At 37.7% G+C, this 19,151-nt stretch overlaps 1 protein-coding gene across 11 annotated transcripts in view; it reads right to left on the bottom strand.

Moving 5' to 3' along the window:
- The window catches only part of RBMS3 (RNA binding motif single stranded interacting protein 3), a 711,391-nt gene that overhangs the window by 258,110 nt on the left and 434,130 nt on the right, over nucleotides 1-19,151 (bottom strand). For all 11 annotated transcript variants that reach the window (XM_013057187.2, XM_013057186.2, XM_013057191.2 and 8 more), the window contains exon 6: nucleotides 1,422-1,579. In XM_013057187.2, coding sequence (XP_012912641.1) covers nucleotides 1,422-1,579 — 158 coding nt within the window. The remainder of the gene's footprint in view (nucleotides 1-1,421; nucleotides 1,580-19,151) is intronic.

Genomic DNA, 19,151 nt, shown 5'->3' with positions numbered 1-19,151 from the left:
GCAGCTTAGATACTATCCAACAATGATGACATTGGCAAATTTCAGAGCCCTGGCTGATATGATTAGCTCTGCCTTGACCACCTAAATGAGCAGTTACCAGTGATCTGAAAAAGTAAATGCCTCAAGCATACATCAGGTTCAGGAGAGTTTCTTCATTCTGCTTATTTCTCTTCAAATCAGCATGCATCTTGTATATGTCTGCCAGTCTACCAGGAAATGGGGGGAATATAAATTTTAAGACATGGTCCATGAGTTACAGAAAGTTAAGGTAGATACCAGTATTGACTGACTGATTGATTTAGAAAAATAGAGAGAAACTGAGCCCAGGAGGGGCAGAGGGAGAGGGAGAATCCCAAGCAGGCTCCAGCTGGACATGGGGCCCAGTCTCAAGACCCTGAGATCATGACCCAGAACAAAGTCAAGAGTCAGATGCCTAGCCGAATAAGCCACCCAGGTGTCCTTATAAAATGTTATCTTTCAAAGTGGGTTAATATATATATTGGTTTGGAATGGTTTCCAGGTGATGGCAGAATTGATTATAGATGGACACACCTGTCTGCAAAGGGCTGACTTCCCGATGACACGGGCATCCATTCACTCACTCATCCATGTTAAGTCAGCTGGAGACACATAAACATGCCAAGCCATGGAGACACGGCTTTTACTCTCATTCTTTGTTGTTCAGCAGTTTCTTTTTCTCTGTGGTTTCTTTTGCTTTGTTTTTCATGAAAGCACAGCAGGGACCACCATTTTAACTCCCTTCCTGGCTGAGATCTTCTTTTGTAAACATCCCTTAAAGTTAAGATGAAAACTACTTTTCCTTTTCTGACAATGAAAAAAGTGCAATTTGCTTTTTTCTGTTCTGCGTAAAATATCAAAACCACACAGCCAGAGCCTCTTAAATGCAAGTGCCCTCCTAACCTCCCCCCCCTTATATTTCTGAGTTCCTTTGGACTTCCCAGTAATTTCTGTTTCTCAAAATCTTTCTTCTCTTCCTTTTCTTGACTGAGAAATTCTATCATCTCATTCTTTGGAAATCACTGCAAAAACATTTGGATGCTTTGTTCACTGCATGGGCTCTTTAGCGTTGGGGTACTGGGCATTTATAACCAATAGCAGAAATTGGCAGCATCTGATTTTGCTAATCTACAGGCAAAGAGAGAATTGGGAACTGGGCATGCATACCATTAAGACCCGAGACATATATAACCATTCTAGGTATGGATTTTAGCAAGAACAACATATTTATAATTGGAATTCTTTGATTGAGACAAAGATACAGAGTTGATTTGAAAAGCTTCTTTTTGGCAGGGAGAGGGCGAAATGTTCCATTGCTTTGGGCCCTGGTTCTATAAAGGAATGGAATTAAAAGAGAATAAGGAGGAAAGAAAAGTAACACAGGTATGTAGTAAATGTTTTACCTGGCAAAGCCAACACCTCTGCTGACTCCATTAGCATCTCTTAGTATTCTTGTGGAAATGACGTGTCCAAAGGGTTTCAGCATATTCTCAAGTTCCTGCTCATCCATGGAAATGGGGAGATTTGAGATGTATAGGTTTGTTGGGTCTTGCTCTTGTTGCTAAGAGAAGGAAAGAAACAAATACATTAGGTTCTGAATACTAAAAAACCTACTGCACGAATGGATAAAACTGTGCTTGAACTGCAACATAGATTCCCATCTCCAATACACTCTTGAACATTCTTTTAATAAGGGCACTACTTCTTTTCAATGAATTCCCTTCTTGCTGGAGTGTTTCTCATAGAAATAATGTCATAAATGAAAAGCAAGCTTTCTGCCCCGCCTCTTTAGGAAAGAAATATAAACTTTTATTGCAAGGAACAAAGGAAATGTGTATTCTTTTCTACTACCACTAACTACTGCTTCTACTCTCAAAACTCCAATTACCATCACCACCAATTACAAATGTTGCATTTAGTGGAAGTTCGTTACAAGGCTAAGCATTATTCTATACAGTCAATATGCATTATTTTATTCAATATTCCCAATAAATATAACTGTTACCATTTTACAGAAGACAAAATTGATCCTTAACTTGTCCACATTACAGAGTTCATAAGTATCAAAGCCAGGGCTCAACTCTGGGGCTATCACCAAAGTCTGTGGGATATCACCTAAGTCCACAGCTTCACTGTCCTGCTCTACCACCTTTCATTAGACAAAAAGATTGGGGGAAGAGGGGAGCCACATCAGCCTCATCATCACTGTGGGACTTGCTAAAAATGCAAATTCTGCGGCTTTACCCCAGAAGCACAGAATCAGGAACTGAGGATGGAACAAGCAATCTGTGTTTTGACAAGCCCTCCAGGTGACTCTAATGACTGCACAAGTTTGGGAATTGCTATCCTACACCATACATATTAATGTTTGAATGAAATTATGATGTCTATCATTTTTGGATCCAAAAGCAATAGTGTTAAGTACATTTCCTTAATAGAATGGGAACCCAAACAATTGTTAGCATTATTTCTGTGTCCACGAATACTGTCTCTATCACACAATAGATTAGTATTGGGGCTTTGTTGAATATATGTATCAAGATAAAACAGCCACAAACCTGATATGTTGGCCATTAAGATCAAAATATATCATATATTTAACTAGACTTTTATATTTTAACAAAAACAACAAACTTAGCTTCAAGGATAAGCAAGATTAGATTGGAAAAAAATTCTGAAGTCTATAGGAAATGACATTATGTAACAGTGAAACATCTTTTGTAAAAAGATATCATATTCTGTAGAAAAGTCAAGGTTTTAGGCACAGTGAAAAAAATACAAGGAAGATTCCAAATATTATTTCAAGACAAAAGACAATTTTGGCCTGAAGCTATTGTTTTTAACAATTCTAAATATTCAAATAGGTCATAATATTTTTATTAAGCTTAGAGATTAATAAGATATATTATTAGGTGAAATTTTTTAACAATTTAGTTTTTGAGCTTTTTTATCACCATGGAAGAATGGCAAAAATAAACATATAATCAATCAGGAAAAGACAACACACTTTTAGTATTTAGGAATAGTATAAATGTAGAAACTGTATAACCATAGTCAGTCTCTCTCCCCCCTTTCTCTCAACACCCACACATGCACACGCACACTACTAAAAAAAATGTCATGCTCCTAGAGTGAAAAAAGAGATAATATTATCTATTATCCTTTCCTAAATGGTCATGATCATGTTTTTGTTTTGTTTTTTTTTTTTGAACTGAGATAATGGGAAGAAAAAAGGAAAGAAAAAGTTGTGTTTCAGATACATAATAAAGAATATTATATACATACAACTGTTAAAAAATTTTCTATTAATTTTAGGGAAAGAAAGAGAGAGCATGAGTGGGAGGGGCCGTGGGAAAGAGAGAGAGAATTTAAGGCATATTCCATGCTGAGCACGAGCCGAAGATGGGGCTCGATCTCAGGGCCCTGAGACCAGGACCTGAGCCAAAACCAAGAGTCAGACATTTAATACATTACACCACTGAGGTACCCCTATACAACATTCATACGATTTCACTACCCATCATTTAATTTTTATTTTTACATCACTCCAAAGGTAGCTTGGCAAATAACAATATCATCATTGAATAATGAGGAAATGGAGTCATGAAGATGCATCATCTTGCCTAAGGACAATCTGATAATTAGTGACAGGACTGGAAATAGATTTGGTGACCAAGTTTCCTATCTTCAAGTTCAGTGTGTTTTTCACTAGCCCAATGTTTCCCAAGCTTCAGTCACCTGCATATCTCCTGAGAAATTTTTGCCAGCCACACATAACTTTTCATTTGCTGAAAAGCTTCCTTTAAATCAACATACTTTTGGCCTTAACTAAGTTCGCTTAAAAAGTAACTCTATGTGCTTGCTTTGGCAGCACATATACTAAAAGTAACTCTATGTTGCTACCAAACTAAATAGCTGGTATTACTTGGCTTAGATAGGTTATTGTAAGAACAGGAAACAACAAATCAGTGTTATTAAATTATAGCTAGGTACTGTTTGTTTGCAAAAGGCATTGACTCTCGTGGCTGAAATTTCTCAGTAACAAACGAGATTCGTAATTAAGAGAGGTGTGAGAAACTAGCTAGCACCAGATGGAGGGTTTTGGTTTTTTTTTTCTCCCCCTTTTCTGGGAAGAATCAGAATTGAGACAGAATTAGGAAAAGAATCATCTTCTTATGATCCAATTTCTGGATCCTACACACCTAGATCTACTTAAGTTCCATGAGAGATACACGTCTCACAGATTAGGAGTTCTTGCATTAACCCTGAACTTCTCAGAGAAGAGCCGCAACAGATGGCAGTCCTCTGAATGGCAGGAATTTGTCCTGCATTCTACACCTCTTTGTCCTCGATTGGGCTAACTAACCACAACCAGCCAACCCACTATCCCAGCATACTGTACAGATCTTGTCATTTTATCTAGGTAGCGAAGAATTAGTTTATTCTCATTCAAATCTGTTTCCAAATTTTCCAAGTGTAGAATTAATTGCAGCTTCTCAAAATGATGTGTGATCAACACACAGGACTTAGAACATAAGGAAATGGCCAGTAAGCTGTTTTCTGAATTCAAATTCAAACAGCAAGGCCGACTCCTTAATCAGTATTTGCAGACACATGATAGTACTGGATGGTGTGATTCCTTAATTTATATTCACAGAAAATGTATAGCGTTGGGAAATGTTATTTATTGAGTAATTCTGTCCTTTGAAATGTGGTACTAGTCTTGAATATATGTGTTGACATGACACAGAATGAACTTTAAAAGAATATATACATTTATTTTTATACAATTATACATTCATATTTTTACTTTTAATGTTATCTAGGTATCAGGTTTATGTAAATTGATGGCCACTTTCAAAAGATGCTTTGGCACTACGAACCAAAGGACACTCTCTTTTTAATGTTTCAGAAAAAAATTCTCATGTGAGAATTACAATCTAAAACAACCTCCAGAAAACTTTTCTAACTTAAATTTTCAAATGACTTAGCTCCAGAATGGACTTTAGGAGATATCTTCTTCAATCTGATCATTTAATGAATGGGGGGAAAAAAGAAGTTAAAAGAGTAGTCTGGCTTGCTCAAGTTCATGGGCTTGAAATAGAACTCATGTCTTTTTTACATGGTTCTATGTTCTTACCAATTCACAACACTGTCTTTTCTCTTAAGAAATAATAATAGCAGACAGAAGGCTGTAGTTCAAAGGAGTATTAATGCAGATGACAATAAAAACCTCCGAATTCTTGTTTTATTCAGTTTTGCTTATTCATCAATTAACTTTAGCTACCGAGTTAAGTTTATTAAAAAAGAAAACAAGAAAAGAAAGGTCCTAGCCTTGGTCAGCATTTTACACACTCATTGAATGAATACTCTGCACTGTATACTCATTTGTAAAAGTATGTGACTACAATTCATACATGTACTACATTGGATCGACCAGGTCACCATAAGGAACTTCCCAATAATTGGTCTGTTTCTTTATCTTTTCTTACAGGGATTTCTTGATCTATTATTTAATTTTGTTATAAGATTGTGAAACAGTAAAGTATCCTCTCCATTATTAATGAAAGCAGAGACCTGTCATTTCACTCAAGAATATGTAAATAATTTTTTTTTTCTGAAATGTCTTCCATTTTCTTAGATTTTTTTTGTATATGCAAATTGCCAAAATAGGGCACTCATTTCTTTTTAACAGTTTAAGACAATTTGAGTTTCAGAGCATTTCAAGGTAGGTTAAGCGAATGAATACCAATGGAGGACAATAAGGGTTGCTTGCATCTAGATCAAAGGTTACTTTTGTTGGGGAAGGTCACAGGGAAGAGAAGAAGGGATCATTGGTTGATCCATTAGCTACACCTGGGCAACTGGAGGCTCCTCACTTCCTCCCCTGTCCTTGGAATGTGGGCTTCCCTTGCCTTCCCCACTCCCCCAGACCGTTGCAAGGACCCAACCTTGATATAGTGATGTGGTGATGAGACTACCTGCAAGGTATACAAGGCTGAACCCAGTTAAGTCTATAGAAACTGTTAAGATTTGGCAAGCCGGTACAGAGATCTACTCATTTCCCTGCTGCCTAAGACAAGCCTTGTGTATAAGCTGCTTTTACGCCTTAAACCTGTCACCTACCCACCTGGAGTGGCCAGCCTCTTTCTTCCATTGTTTGCTGCCCTCTGAGCACTGCCGCCAGTTTCAGATTATACCTGAGAAGTTCCAGAGGAGCTTGCAAACCAACAGAGTCTGGACTGTGAGTATGCATTTCTGAGTATGCATTATGGCCATTATAGATACATAATTCTGAAAAAGGTAGTTAGTGGAAGACTTCAAAACTTGATTTGGTAATAGTCTTGCCAAAACTACATTTAAATATTTAGAAGTAGTTATTAGTGTTAGAGACTTTAGAACAATGTTTATCAAGCTATACCTGGGGGGAGACCATTTTTATTTTCAATCTGTCATGCACCAGTATTTGTAAAATACAATACAATAAAGCTGCATTTTTTATTATTACATTTGACAGAACAAAATTATGTTTAGAATAAATATTATGTTGATGTGAAATGGCTATATAAAGTTTTAAATGCTTACGTTCAATTTCTGTTATTTATTTCAGTGCAAGGAGTACCATTGGGTGAACCAAACTTTATGTAACACTGTTTTAGGGGACTATATTCCTATTTTTCTCATCATAATACAACACTTTATGGTTATCAGTTTTTCCTTACTTTATATACTATCAAGTCCTTTTTTTAATCACAAAATTGTATGTAACCAATTTATTCATTTTTGAACTGCGTCAAAACTGTCTCAAGATGAATTATCTGAAGTAGGGGTGACAAAACATCCAGAAATATCCCAAGGACGTGTGAAATAATTCTAAAGCAAACATGTGACTATAATGTTTTAAAAACACATTGAGAGGGATGTTCATACAGACGGAAGATAATATTATTATTACCTGACACAGAGCAGAGTTTTACAGTATTCCAAATGCTGCGGCATCATTTTATCTCAGGTGGCCTTTTATAATAACCCTATGAGGTAGGGAAGGCAAGAGTTATTACCTCCACTCTGCAAATAAGAAAACTGGTTCTGGTCTCTTGAAAGGGTTGCCAAGGTCACATGGCCGGTAGGCAAATAAACAACACCCTAAGTGATACTTTTTGGCTCTCCATCTGGTCCCCTTTCTCTTACACTACACCAACTCTGGGGATTGCTGATAAATATAGCAATTCAGTGGGCCTCACCTGTAAAAAGGAAAATCAATGGGGAGACAAAGGAGCAATTGTTTTTTAATGGAATAGTCCATTTTAAATGTTGTAGCAATTTAAAAGTTAATAGTAATAAAAACTGTCTTCTCTCACCCTGAAAATGGAAGCAAGGAGCCAGAGCCTCCCATGTGAACAACTGGTCAGGAGGCATCAGAGCATTTGGAGCTAGTTTACCACTGTCTCGGTATAAAGTTTTCTTCCCTGTTCTGGTAATACTCTCAGCATGTTCGGTGCATGGCTGTCCGTGTTATGGCCCCTCTAGGTAAGTCATGGGAGGGAGTCTCTAGTTGTGGCCCTATTTGCTTCAGTACCATCCATGTGTCTGATGGTTATTTTCTGTGCCAACCACACTCTGCCACGTGGAGCACAGGGGGTTGGTCATGTTGTTCTGGATGTATCTGGGAGGGTGTTTTCTTGGTGAGTCTAAGATTTGAATCTGTTGACTGAGTAAAGGAGATTGCCCTGCTAATGTGGAAGGGTCTCATCCACTCAGTTGTAAAGACCTGAAAGACTGATGTAAAAACAGAAAGACTGATCTCCTGAGTTAAGAGATCAGACTTCAAGCTGGACTTCAAGCTGAAATAGATATAGATATATAGATATATCTATACACAGAAATATTTAGTATATACAATATATACTTAGTATATACAGGATTTAGTATGTACAGAAGTGTATATACAGTATATACAGAAGTATACACAGACATTGTATTTATATAGATAGATCTGTATATCTAAGTGTGTGTGCATATGTGTGTGTGTTTGCTTTTCTTTGTTCTCCCCCTCTGCCTTCAGGCTCAAACTGACACTCTATTCTTCCTGGATCTCAAGCTTGGTGCCCAGAACACTGGAACTATACCATTAGCTCTCCTGCTTGATGACTGCGGATCTTGGGGCCTGTCAGCCCCCATAATCATGTGAGCAGATTCCAATAATAAATAAATAAATAAATAAATATCTCCTATTGGTTCTATTATTCTGGAGGACTCTAACTCATACCATGTGTTAATTTTGCCAAATCCGTATTGCTATGAAAACATACAGCACATGGTCAGTTCTCATCTTCACACTGGGACATCTGCATTCCTTAGCCACAGAGCCATGGCCTTTGACTGGGGAAAGAGAGAGGCACTGCCTTTCCATAAGATACATGCTCTAGAATCATGATTAAAGAGCCAAGAAAAAGGTAAAGAAGGACTGCCAAGAAGGAGGCTTACACCCCCAAGTCCTGCCTGAGAAACTCATCCTCTGTAGGGTTTGGTAAGTGATAAAGGGGGCTGCCCTGTGTTTTTAATCTTCTCCCTTTCCAAAAAGAAAAAGGGTGATTTCTCTTCCCCTTGTTTCACATGTTGAGGAAGTAAGGGGGTGATACATACCAGTTTTTCTTCCCAAGGCACCAAGAAGAACAATTTCTATAAGGAACACATATTTTTAAAGAAGCATTTAATTATTTTAGATTTAATGCAAGCCAGGCACTGGCAACAGGAGTTCACGTCCTCAAGTTCAATTGGAGGGTTTGATTCTGGGTAAGAAACTTGGCAGAAGCCTGTGAAACCCTGCCCGGTGCTTAGGACAACCTGCACCACTGGTAATTTGCACAATTCTTTAAGGCTTTTATTTCTAGATCAATCAAGCAGCCTCGGAGTTGAGGTGAGCAATGAATGATTCAATGAGCCTCTTGAGTCTTTATGACTGTATTTGAATTACCTGTGGTCCTGGAACAGGTGGCCAGATTGGATTCCTGGCTTGCCTTGACTTCTCCCTCCACATGCACCTCATGAACTCGAGCTCAGTATCGCCCGTTATCAGCCCTGACGTGATGGTTTCTCCTGTGAGAAAATGCTAAATTAACATTTTACAATATTGAGATCTCTCTATAGTTTTATTGTAATATGTTATTACGTCACAAATATGTATGGTTTTGTACTCTGGGTCCTGACAGATAAAAAATGAGAACAGGAAACCAAACTATAGAGAACTACTCAATATTGTAAACAAATCACTCCACATTTTCTCAGAATCTAACCTGCCTCTCCGAAGGGGCTCTCCAAGGATGTCTATTTTATTGGCCTCTCATGAACTTTGGGGTAGAAAGCTGTCACCTGACTTGTTGATCATGACTATGGTCCTCTTTCAAACAACTGGAAGTACAGAAATGGTGTGAGTATCGCCATTAATTTCTTCTAGAATATCCACCACAACACATATAATTAGAGAGCAGTGCAGACCATTTTATATCTTCTGCCTGGGATATGTCGGCTTAGAAATTTGCAGAGGCTCACACGCATGTGCGGTATACACACAGATGTAGCTCAGATATATAAAGATGCTAGAGTTGTAGAGTTCTGCTCAAGGTGACCATTCTCATTATATTCTATGTAGAAGACATCCCCAGAGCACAACAAAAGCGGTACCTCTTAGAATTGTGCAACAGAGCTCATGTGGCTAACACTGTGTCTCAGAAAATTAGGGAAGCCTGATAAAATAAAGACACCCTGTTAAATATGAATTTCTGATAAACAACGCTGATACTAACTTTTTTATCCATTGCTATAAGGGATTAACATTACTGTCATATAATTTATTCACTGTCAGATAGGGTTCATAGTCTTACTATTTTAAGGTACAATATTATCTAATATTAATTTTAAGCTTACTATGTGCCAAGCACCGTGCTTTAAATTTATTTCACTCCATTATGGTTTTATTCCTTGAAGCAGTACTTGGGGTAGGTATGGCTAATGTCTCCATTTTACATGTGAGAAAGCTGAGGTTTTAAGAAGCTATGCAATTGCCCAACATCATACAGCTACTAGAAAAACCAGCTCGACTGGTGCAACAACCCTGGAAAACAGCATGGAGGTTCCTCAAAATGTTGAAAATAGAACTACCCTATGACCCAGCAATTGCACTACTAGGTATTTACCCTAAAGATACAAATGTAGTAATCCGAAGGGGCACGTGCACCCGAATGTTTATAGCAGTGATGTCTACAATAGCCAAACAATGGAAAGAACCTAGATGTCCATCAACAGATGAATGGATAAAGAAGATGTGGTATATATACACAACGGAATACTATGCAGCCATCAAAAGAAATGAAATCTTGCCATTTGCGATGACATAGATGGAACTAGAGGGTATCATGCTTAGTGAAGTAAGTCAATCGGAGAAAGATCTCTCTGATATGAGGAAGTGGAGATGCAACATGGGGGCTTAAGTGGGTAGGAGAAGAATAAATGAAACAAGATGGGATTGGGAGGGAGACAAACCATAAGTGATTCTTAATCTCACAAAACAAACTGAGGGTTGCTGGGAGGAGGGGGGTTGGGAGAAGGGGGGTGGGGTTATGGACATTGGGGAGGGTATGTGCTATGGTGAGTGCTGTGAAGTGTGTAAACCTGGCGATTCACAGACCTATACCCCTGGGGATAAAAATATATTATATGTTTATAAAAAATAAAAAAATAAAAAAAATCATTAAAAATAAACAAATAAATAAATAAAAAAGAAAAACCAGCTTGAAATCAAATCCCAATCTATTTGAACAGAAGCATGAGATTTCAATTTAAAAGCAATGTATTTAATGGCTGGCTCACACCTTTCTCTGAAAGACCAAGGGGAAGGAGCCACTTTGAATGGATTCCTACAGGTATTCAATGTGTAAACCGATTTAGTAGCTCAATTTACCTTTTTGACTAAGAATGGAAATCACTTAGTCATACTGAGGAAATGAGTAAGCAAGAGAAGACCCAAAGTTTGGACTTGCTGGCAGGTTACTAAGGAAAAACTAATTAACTGGCTAGTTTCCTTCTTACCTTTATTACACAAGGTTAAATTTTTTTTTAAAAGTGTTTAATACACAGAAAGTGAAAAACTGCAGCTTTGTATACAAAACGTTGCTGTGGTGCTGCTGTTTTGTTGGAATCTATTTTTATTTTTAAATTACCCAGTGTCAATTTTGCAGAAAACTGGCTTCGTAAAACCATGCACCATTCACATATTGTAGAGGAAGAGGAAGCTGTCAGCTCTACATGGGTACTTCTTCTTCCTCTTCTTTTTTTTTTTTTTTTTTTTTAGCCAATTCAGGTATACATTTAAATCTTGTCAAAGTGAAGGATGGCATATCCTAGGCTTATTTAATCCCAGTCTTTTCCAAAGAAAGCCTGAACATTTGGCGGCCTATGATCCTTAACATCATCAGTTGGGAGAAAAGATATGTATGTGTGTATTTCACAGCAAAAACCGATTTATCAATGCAGAAATGGGGGAGTGTGGGGAAAGACAATGTGGGGAGAAGGTGCTGCTATCTTGCTTCCATTCCTTATGTTAATCTTATGACCTTGGTAAGAAAGAGGAGGCACAACAGTGGGTCGAAGGCATTCAAATGAGATAAAACCACTTTGCCTTCAAAAAGAGTAACTTTCATCATCATTGCCAGCTTTTCTTTGGTCCGTCTGTTCAGCAGAATTTTCTTAAAACTCATCAGTGTGAAAGAGTAAGTCTAAACATGGCTCAACAATGAATTAAGCGATTTACCAACACTGCCTAGAAGATCAATGAAAATGGAATGAAGAGATCTCAATTTTCTGCTCAGTTCTATCTACAAGAGACCTATTGCCCAGTGGACCAGCTCACCTGGAGAACTGGAGACACTGAGGGTCACAGCACTCACTTTGTCTCCAAGTTACTTTGTTGATTCACTTATCCTGACTCCGGGAGTGTTATTAAATGGATTATCCACTAATACATACTTTTAAAAAAATTTATTGGATGATATTTATTATCCAATAATGGATAAAAATATCCATTATTATTTTTGACATCACTGCTACTGACTGTTCACTCACTCACTCATTAAACATTTGATCTTCTAGTATATGCCAGTGACTGAGCTAAATCCCGAGGATGCAGACATGAGAGGCCATGATCCTTGCCTGCCTTAAGAGAGTGCAGCCCCCAAATAGCTTACATCTAAATTTCAATAATAAAAAGCTATTTCTCATTAACTAACACATTAGTCTAGCCAAGAATGTAAACATCTGCCTCCTGTACTCTTATAGCTTATAACTTAAAATCCTAATTTCCTCAAAATGGTATTAGACAGTTGTCTTTCTAAATTATTTCTAGATGGTGTCTCACTTATATGATAAACATGAAAAATCTTGAAATGTAAGAAATATACACACACATTCACACACCACATATTATTTATCTCAACAAAAATAACTTCACTCACAAACCTCCAGAGAACTGGGTAGAAATAATAATCTGTGGGAAGAGTGACATAGTGCCTCTGACTTGAACTAGTTCCATGACAGGAACTAGTAATTTTGATATTTCTCAGACAATTTCCTGAACTGTACAATGAAAATAATAATATGAAAGACCTCAGAGGATTCTTGTGATAATTTAATGACACATTCCACTAAAAATTTAGTACAGTGCCAGGTACATAGGGGTAACTCATTACTTTTTCTATAATTATTAAATTAAAAAATAAAGAAATTTAGGACACTGCAGGAGGACAGTTACTAACTAAATGTAAATCATGTTTACAAAAGAACAATTATTGCTATTTAGAATCTGTCCCTCTTCATTCTTCACAGGTGCAAACTTACTAGACACTACATTAAATTATGTAGAGGTAGGCATATTCAACTGATGATTAGATCCTTAAAATGTGGTTACTTGATTATCAGCAAGAGAATCTAGAACTATATCATGGTCGGGGTTGGGGGAGACAGAACAATGTTCCCATCATTTATGAGCTAAAAAGATTAATGATTTATTACTGGGTTCATTAATCAAAATCGTACAGCTTTTTTTTTTTTTTTTTAAGGAGCAATTCCACTGTTCAAGTCAATTAGCCCACCAAAGCTATTACACCAAAGAAGCTGCAATATTATTCAGACTTCCCTGGGAGTATTTAGAGTATAAAATAAATGCTATTATTCAGAAGATACCAAATTGCTAAGCTTCTTAAATTCATACAATTGGGAACCTGCAGTACATTAAAACACTGAAACTCATTAGGAGTCTTTTTCCCCAGCTTTAGAGTCATTGACATTCTAGGCACAGTTAAGAACAATAAAACGCTCCCAGCTTCCAAGAAAAGAGTGGCTTGTGCTCCTTCAGTTCCACTTCAATGAATCACTAAGGCAGAACTGGTGCCCAACCTTTGAGACAATAGCAGCTTCTACTGGATTACCCTAATACCTGAATAGGACTGCAAAATTAGCTAACATGCTACATTAAGAGGAGAGAAGAGAGTAGCTAGCTTACCAGCATTTATCTTTACCTTGCATGAGCTCCATTCTAAACACTTGAGTATAGATGCAATGTCTGTAATGATTTAACTCATAAAATAAGAATCAATGCTTATATAAATGAATGACTAAATAAATGAGGGTTCCTTAAAGTAGAATGTAAACTGATTCACGTAGAAGGAATGTTGGAATTACGAAATCATCCCTTGGCAACCATAGTACTAATAATTGAGTTAGGTAAGAGTGACCAGTGTATGTCAAAAGATGTGAGTGAAAGTGTGATGAGAAATAAGAAATGTACATAATCTCGAAGAGTTCCCTTCTAACCTCAAAGACTTCCCCACACCCTTCAAGTAACTTTTCCCATAGAGATACCTAATAGCCATTTGCTTAAGTAACCAAAGTAGCATCATCAGAATGGGACAAGTGAACACCATGGGCTCCCCCACTCGAAGAACACCAGAGCAACGGTGGCCTTCCTTCCAACAGCGCATACCTTGAATCTACCCATTGGAAAACATCTGCCAGACCCAAGTTGAGGGACACTCTACACAATAAATGGCCTGTAATCTTCAAGATGTGAAGATGTAGAAGGAATGGGGACCTACACATTAAAGACACTAAGGAGAACAAGTAAATATAACAATGGATCCTCGATCCCACCCCTGTAAAATGTCTGTTTATTATAAAGGACACCAGTGAGAATTGACTAACGTCTGTTGATGAGACATTTCTAGTGTATCAATGTTAATTTCCTGATTTTGATCCTTTTACTGCATATGAATGTTCTTGTTATTAGGAAATACAACTAAAGTACTTATGGAGGATGCGGCATCATGCCTTAACTTTCAAATATTTTTGAATAATAAGAATACTACGTACATACTTATAGAGAAAATGATAAGGTAAATGTGAGAGATGTTTAATATGTGGGAAAATCTGAATGAGAGGCATTATGCTATTTCTGCAACTTTTTGTGAGTTTGAAATTACTTGCAAATAGAAATTAAAACAAATGCAAAAATAAAATAAACAAGCTATTAATTTTGATGGCTAAAATTACCCCCTGCAAATAAATATTCATCCTAAGTACTTCACTTTATAAAAGAAACAGAAGGCAGTGTACATTCTTTGTCTTGTTCAAGCTTTACTCCCTCAAGACAGAAAGACCAAAAAACAAGGAATTCAGCATCTGTGTCCCTTAACACAATCTGATTCCCAAACTCAACACCACCTTGGACAATCTCCATTTGTTTGGCTCATTGGTATACTTTTAGCTCATAGTCTCTACTAAGAGTTTTAGTGATATTTCTGCTCAGCTGTTTGAACAGAGAGAATAAAGATGGATATTCAAACTGGATCCCAGGAATCTAGAAACAATAGGACATAAAAAGAGAATAAGATAAATTCACTCTAAATGTAGACATAATTCTTTTCCAGTACTACCATGCTTCCCGAGACCCCAACAGATTTTCTCCCCATTATGTAGCCTGTATAGGCACTAGGAGGATCATTTCCATCTTCATAAACATACAGCTTTTGAGAACACCTTGTTACTTTGTACACAATATGGGATAAGGCAGTGGTCACTATTTTTGAATAATGCATAGATTAGTGAGGCTTAGTGAGGCTTAAATGGGAAGTTTTTCTCCCAGGGGACACTTGGCAATACCTGGAAACATTTTTATTTGTCACACTGTGGTGAGGGGGCCGCTCTTGTTATCTCACAATGCATAGAAAAGCCCCCTACAAGAAAGAATTATCTGTGAAAGAAAGTATCTGTCAGACCAAGGTTGAGAACCCTGGTATTAAGTCTTCAAAGAAAAAAAAAAAATACACCCACCTACCCACCCCCCCCAATACACACACACATTGTTATTACATATCTATCACTCTATAATATGTAGTTATATACGTTTTATATAAATACACATAATAGACTTCCAGTGTTGACTTGGCTATTTTTATTAAAGAGAACTCAAATATATGCAAATGCTTAATTAATGAAGTAAAATGCCTCTGTTTATAGCTCATATGCAACTATTAAGCCAAATACACTTTAAAATTACATAAAAGCAAAGTTGCATAACCAATACGATTTAATTAAAACATTAATTTAATATCATGGATAATGTCATTTTGGCAAATCTAAACTCTCCCTTGCAATGTGGATATGCTACTGACTGCTACAGCATCAAACATTTTTGAAATTCATGGGCTATATTCTTTTCGCAGTGTGACAGTCTGATTCTTCCACCACTTTTCTGTATTTGAATTACTATACAACCTTCATCTGGGCTTAGCTTGCCAGGCTAACTGCTTTCATGTGGCTTGAAAGCATCATTTACTGATTACGTCTGCCTGGTTCCTTCCTCATTAGTCCCAGACAATGACAGTGGGCCTCCTTGGCACCATGTGATTATAGACATAAATACAGACACAGGCAGTGACATCAACTGGTCAGCCAGATGATCTCCAATATGATTTCATAACCTTTTAAACTTATAATCATAGAATGGAAATCCCCACATTTGCAAATCCTCAATGTGGAACTCATGAATCCTTAAGAATGACTCCCATAATATTGTTTTAATATTCTGATGAGAAAGACACTAATACAATGAAAAACCACCAGGGATTTCTGTGGCTGATCTGGTTTCAGATCCAAAAGTCATTACTTGCATATTAGCCACAGGGAAGCATATAAAGACATTTATATACACACACACTCTATAATTCTGGACTACTGAGTTCACTTCCTTCAGACTTTGCCTCCTGACCATTAAAAAAAAAAAAAAAGGATACTGCTACCACAAAGTGACCGTGAGGATTACATGGACACTTGATAGATGTTAGTATTTTTTTTAAAGATTTTATTTACTTATTTGACAGGCAGAGATCACAAGTAGGCAGAGAGGCAGGCAGAGAGAGGAGGAAGAAGGCTCCCCGCTGGGTGGAGAGCCCAGGACCCTAAGATCATGACCTGAGCCGAAGGTGGAGGCTTTAACCCACTGAGCCACCCAGCGCCCCGATGTTAGTACTTTTTAAAATGTTTGTTTGTTTGTTTGTTTGTTTTAATTTATTTGGGAGAGAGAGCAGGAACAGAGAAGAAGAGCAAAGGGAGAGAAAGAAGCAAACTCCCCACTGAGCAGGAAGCCCAATGAGGGGCTCAATCCCAGGACCCTGAGTTTGTGTCCTGAGCCAAAGGCAGACACCTAACCGACTGAGCCACCTGGGTGTCCCTATAAATGTTAGTATTATAGATGTTAATATCTGTATCTACTCTTCCTCTTATGCTGCTGTACATATTCACTGGGTGCCTGGCTATATTTTCTTCTCAAGCAAATGAGAAAATAAAATTAAGCACTTGAGGGGACACGTAACTGCATCAATTTGAGAAGCTTATGTTAAGGAAAGCACTAAATCAAAATGTATCTATTTACAGACAAGGGTATTTAATTTATTAGCTAGTCTGTGACAACTACCTTACTTAGTATAGAGCAAGTCAGAAATCAAAGAAGACAGATAGGAAGGGCCAAGGGAACAGAAATCAAGACTTCCTTTTATATTTTCCTCCATTTCTCTTTTCTTGTGAACCTTCTAAAAAAGTGCCAGATTAAGACTTACCATAGTTAAACATGGTAAAATTTATACAGAGAAAGGGTTGATGAAAAATTAACTGAAAGAAAAACAATACAAAATTCATAAACTTCAAAACATTTTCCAGGCTGGTGGAAATGCTGAGTTCCTCAGGCAGGAAAGAGCTTCCTCTGTTCAAGGTGGGGAAAACAGGCCAGTGTGGATGGGACACAGTGAGGAGACTGTGGCAGGAAATAACATTGGAAAGGATATAGGCGTCACAAAGGTATCACATGGTGCATTGTAGGCCACGTTGGGCCAACATGCTGGGGATTGGGATGAGATGTTTTTCCATGTAGTGAGGAAAGACATGATGTGATTTGTTGAAAAAAAAAAAATACACCTGAAGGGAATGGAGAGCTAAGGAAATGGGGTAGGGTTCCATTTAGCTGGGAAGCTCTCACAGTAGGTCAGGAGAGTGATTATGGGTACAACAATGGAGATAATGGTAGAGAAAAGTGGTTCCAAAAAAGTCTGTTTTTCAGGTCAAATCTATGTACTTTTGGATGGCTGGGATGTGAGGAATTTGAGAAAGGAAGATTCAAGGATTATCTCGGAGTTTTGACATTTGCATCTTCACCTGCATGAGTACCACTTATTATGCTGGAAGACATGGAGAACCCAATTCAAAGAGAGAAATCTAGAACTATCTCTTGGATACCTTAAATTTGATATATCCTTTTAATTTCAAGAGTAGCGATGATGTATAAATATAAACACTCAGAAAACCTGGAATATCCTAAATTCTGTAATATAGACTAGTATGGCCAAATACATTTATAGAACTAAGAAGACAGGAAACATATTTTCTTTGCAAGCAAAGGAATGCACACATTGGATCATAAAATATTACTTTAGAATCCAAGGCATCCGAATGATAACGATGCCCAAGATTTTCTCAGAGGACGGAGAGGATTTGCCCCAGGTCTCAAATCAAGTTTTTAGCTAGAAATTAGATTCTCCCAGCTGCTAATTCAATATGACTGTCTTTATGAAAATTTTCCAGACTCTTATAAGGAATACTTGGACAATGCACAAGTTCCCTTCAGGTTATTTGACTATAGAACCTGGCAGTTAGAGCATGGCTTGTGGATCAGCAGCACTTGGCAGTTAGAAATGCGGACTCTCAGGTGCTACCCCAGACCTGCTAAATCAGATCTGCATTTTAACAAGATCTGCAGGTGATTCATGTGTACAGAAGAGTTTGAGAAGCACTGCTTTAGAAGTTAAATCACTCTTGGATTTAGGGAGGATTATATAGCAAACCTCTAGATTCACATAGTAAAATGAGGACAAACACTGACACTGTTCTCGCTCAAATGATCATCTAGCCTACTTAATATTCAGTGAGGAATGCCACCATTAAAAACAACAAAGTATGTGCACCTGAACTGACTTGGGATTGTATCCAAGATACCTTGCTGATTCTTCTCTTTTTCTTTTCCTTTTTTTTTTTTTTAACAGAGCTAGTGAAGAAACAGTATGCAGGGCAGGATTGTAGGTGATGCTCTGTGCTCATAGCGTTCCCCAGCGCATCTCCTTGGTCCATCTTATTACAACACACTCAACTGGACATTCACAGGCACCACTGCCAGACCCATGCCAAGCAGGAACTTGGAGTCTCTCCGCTCTGCCTTTTCCAAAGCCCAAAGAAGGTCACTCAACTGCACACAAGCACAACCCAAGATGCAGGATTGTCAATACCCCAGGGACAAATTCCAACAAAGGGTGTATGGAAGTTGAACAATAAATGCTCCAACCTCGTCATCTGATGGGCATTCTCCATGGTTCTGTAGAGGTTCCCAACCAAAAATGAGCTCCGATCACCAAAATCTGCTTACTAGAACATCTCCCATCCTCATCTCATCTTACCTACTCCTTTACTTCTGTTTTCCTGGATCACGTCACAAACAAACTAAATGCACTCGAATCCTTGTCCCTATTTGGGGGAAGAAA

The sequence above is a fragment of the Mustela putorius genome, unplaced genomic scaffold (assembly GCF_011764305.1).
Source record: "Mustela putorius furo isolate JIRA1106 unplaced genomic scaffold, ASM1176430v1.1 tig00003834_pilon_pilon_pilon, whole genome shotgun sequence".
In the NCBI taxonomy this organism is placed as follows: Eukaryota; Metazoa; Chordata; class Mammalia; order Carnivora; family Mustelidae; genus Mustela; species Mustela putorius.
Note: the sequence above shows the minus strand (reverse complement) of the source record. Positions and strands in the feature narration are given on the sequence as shown.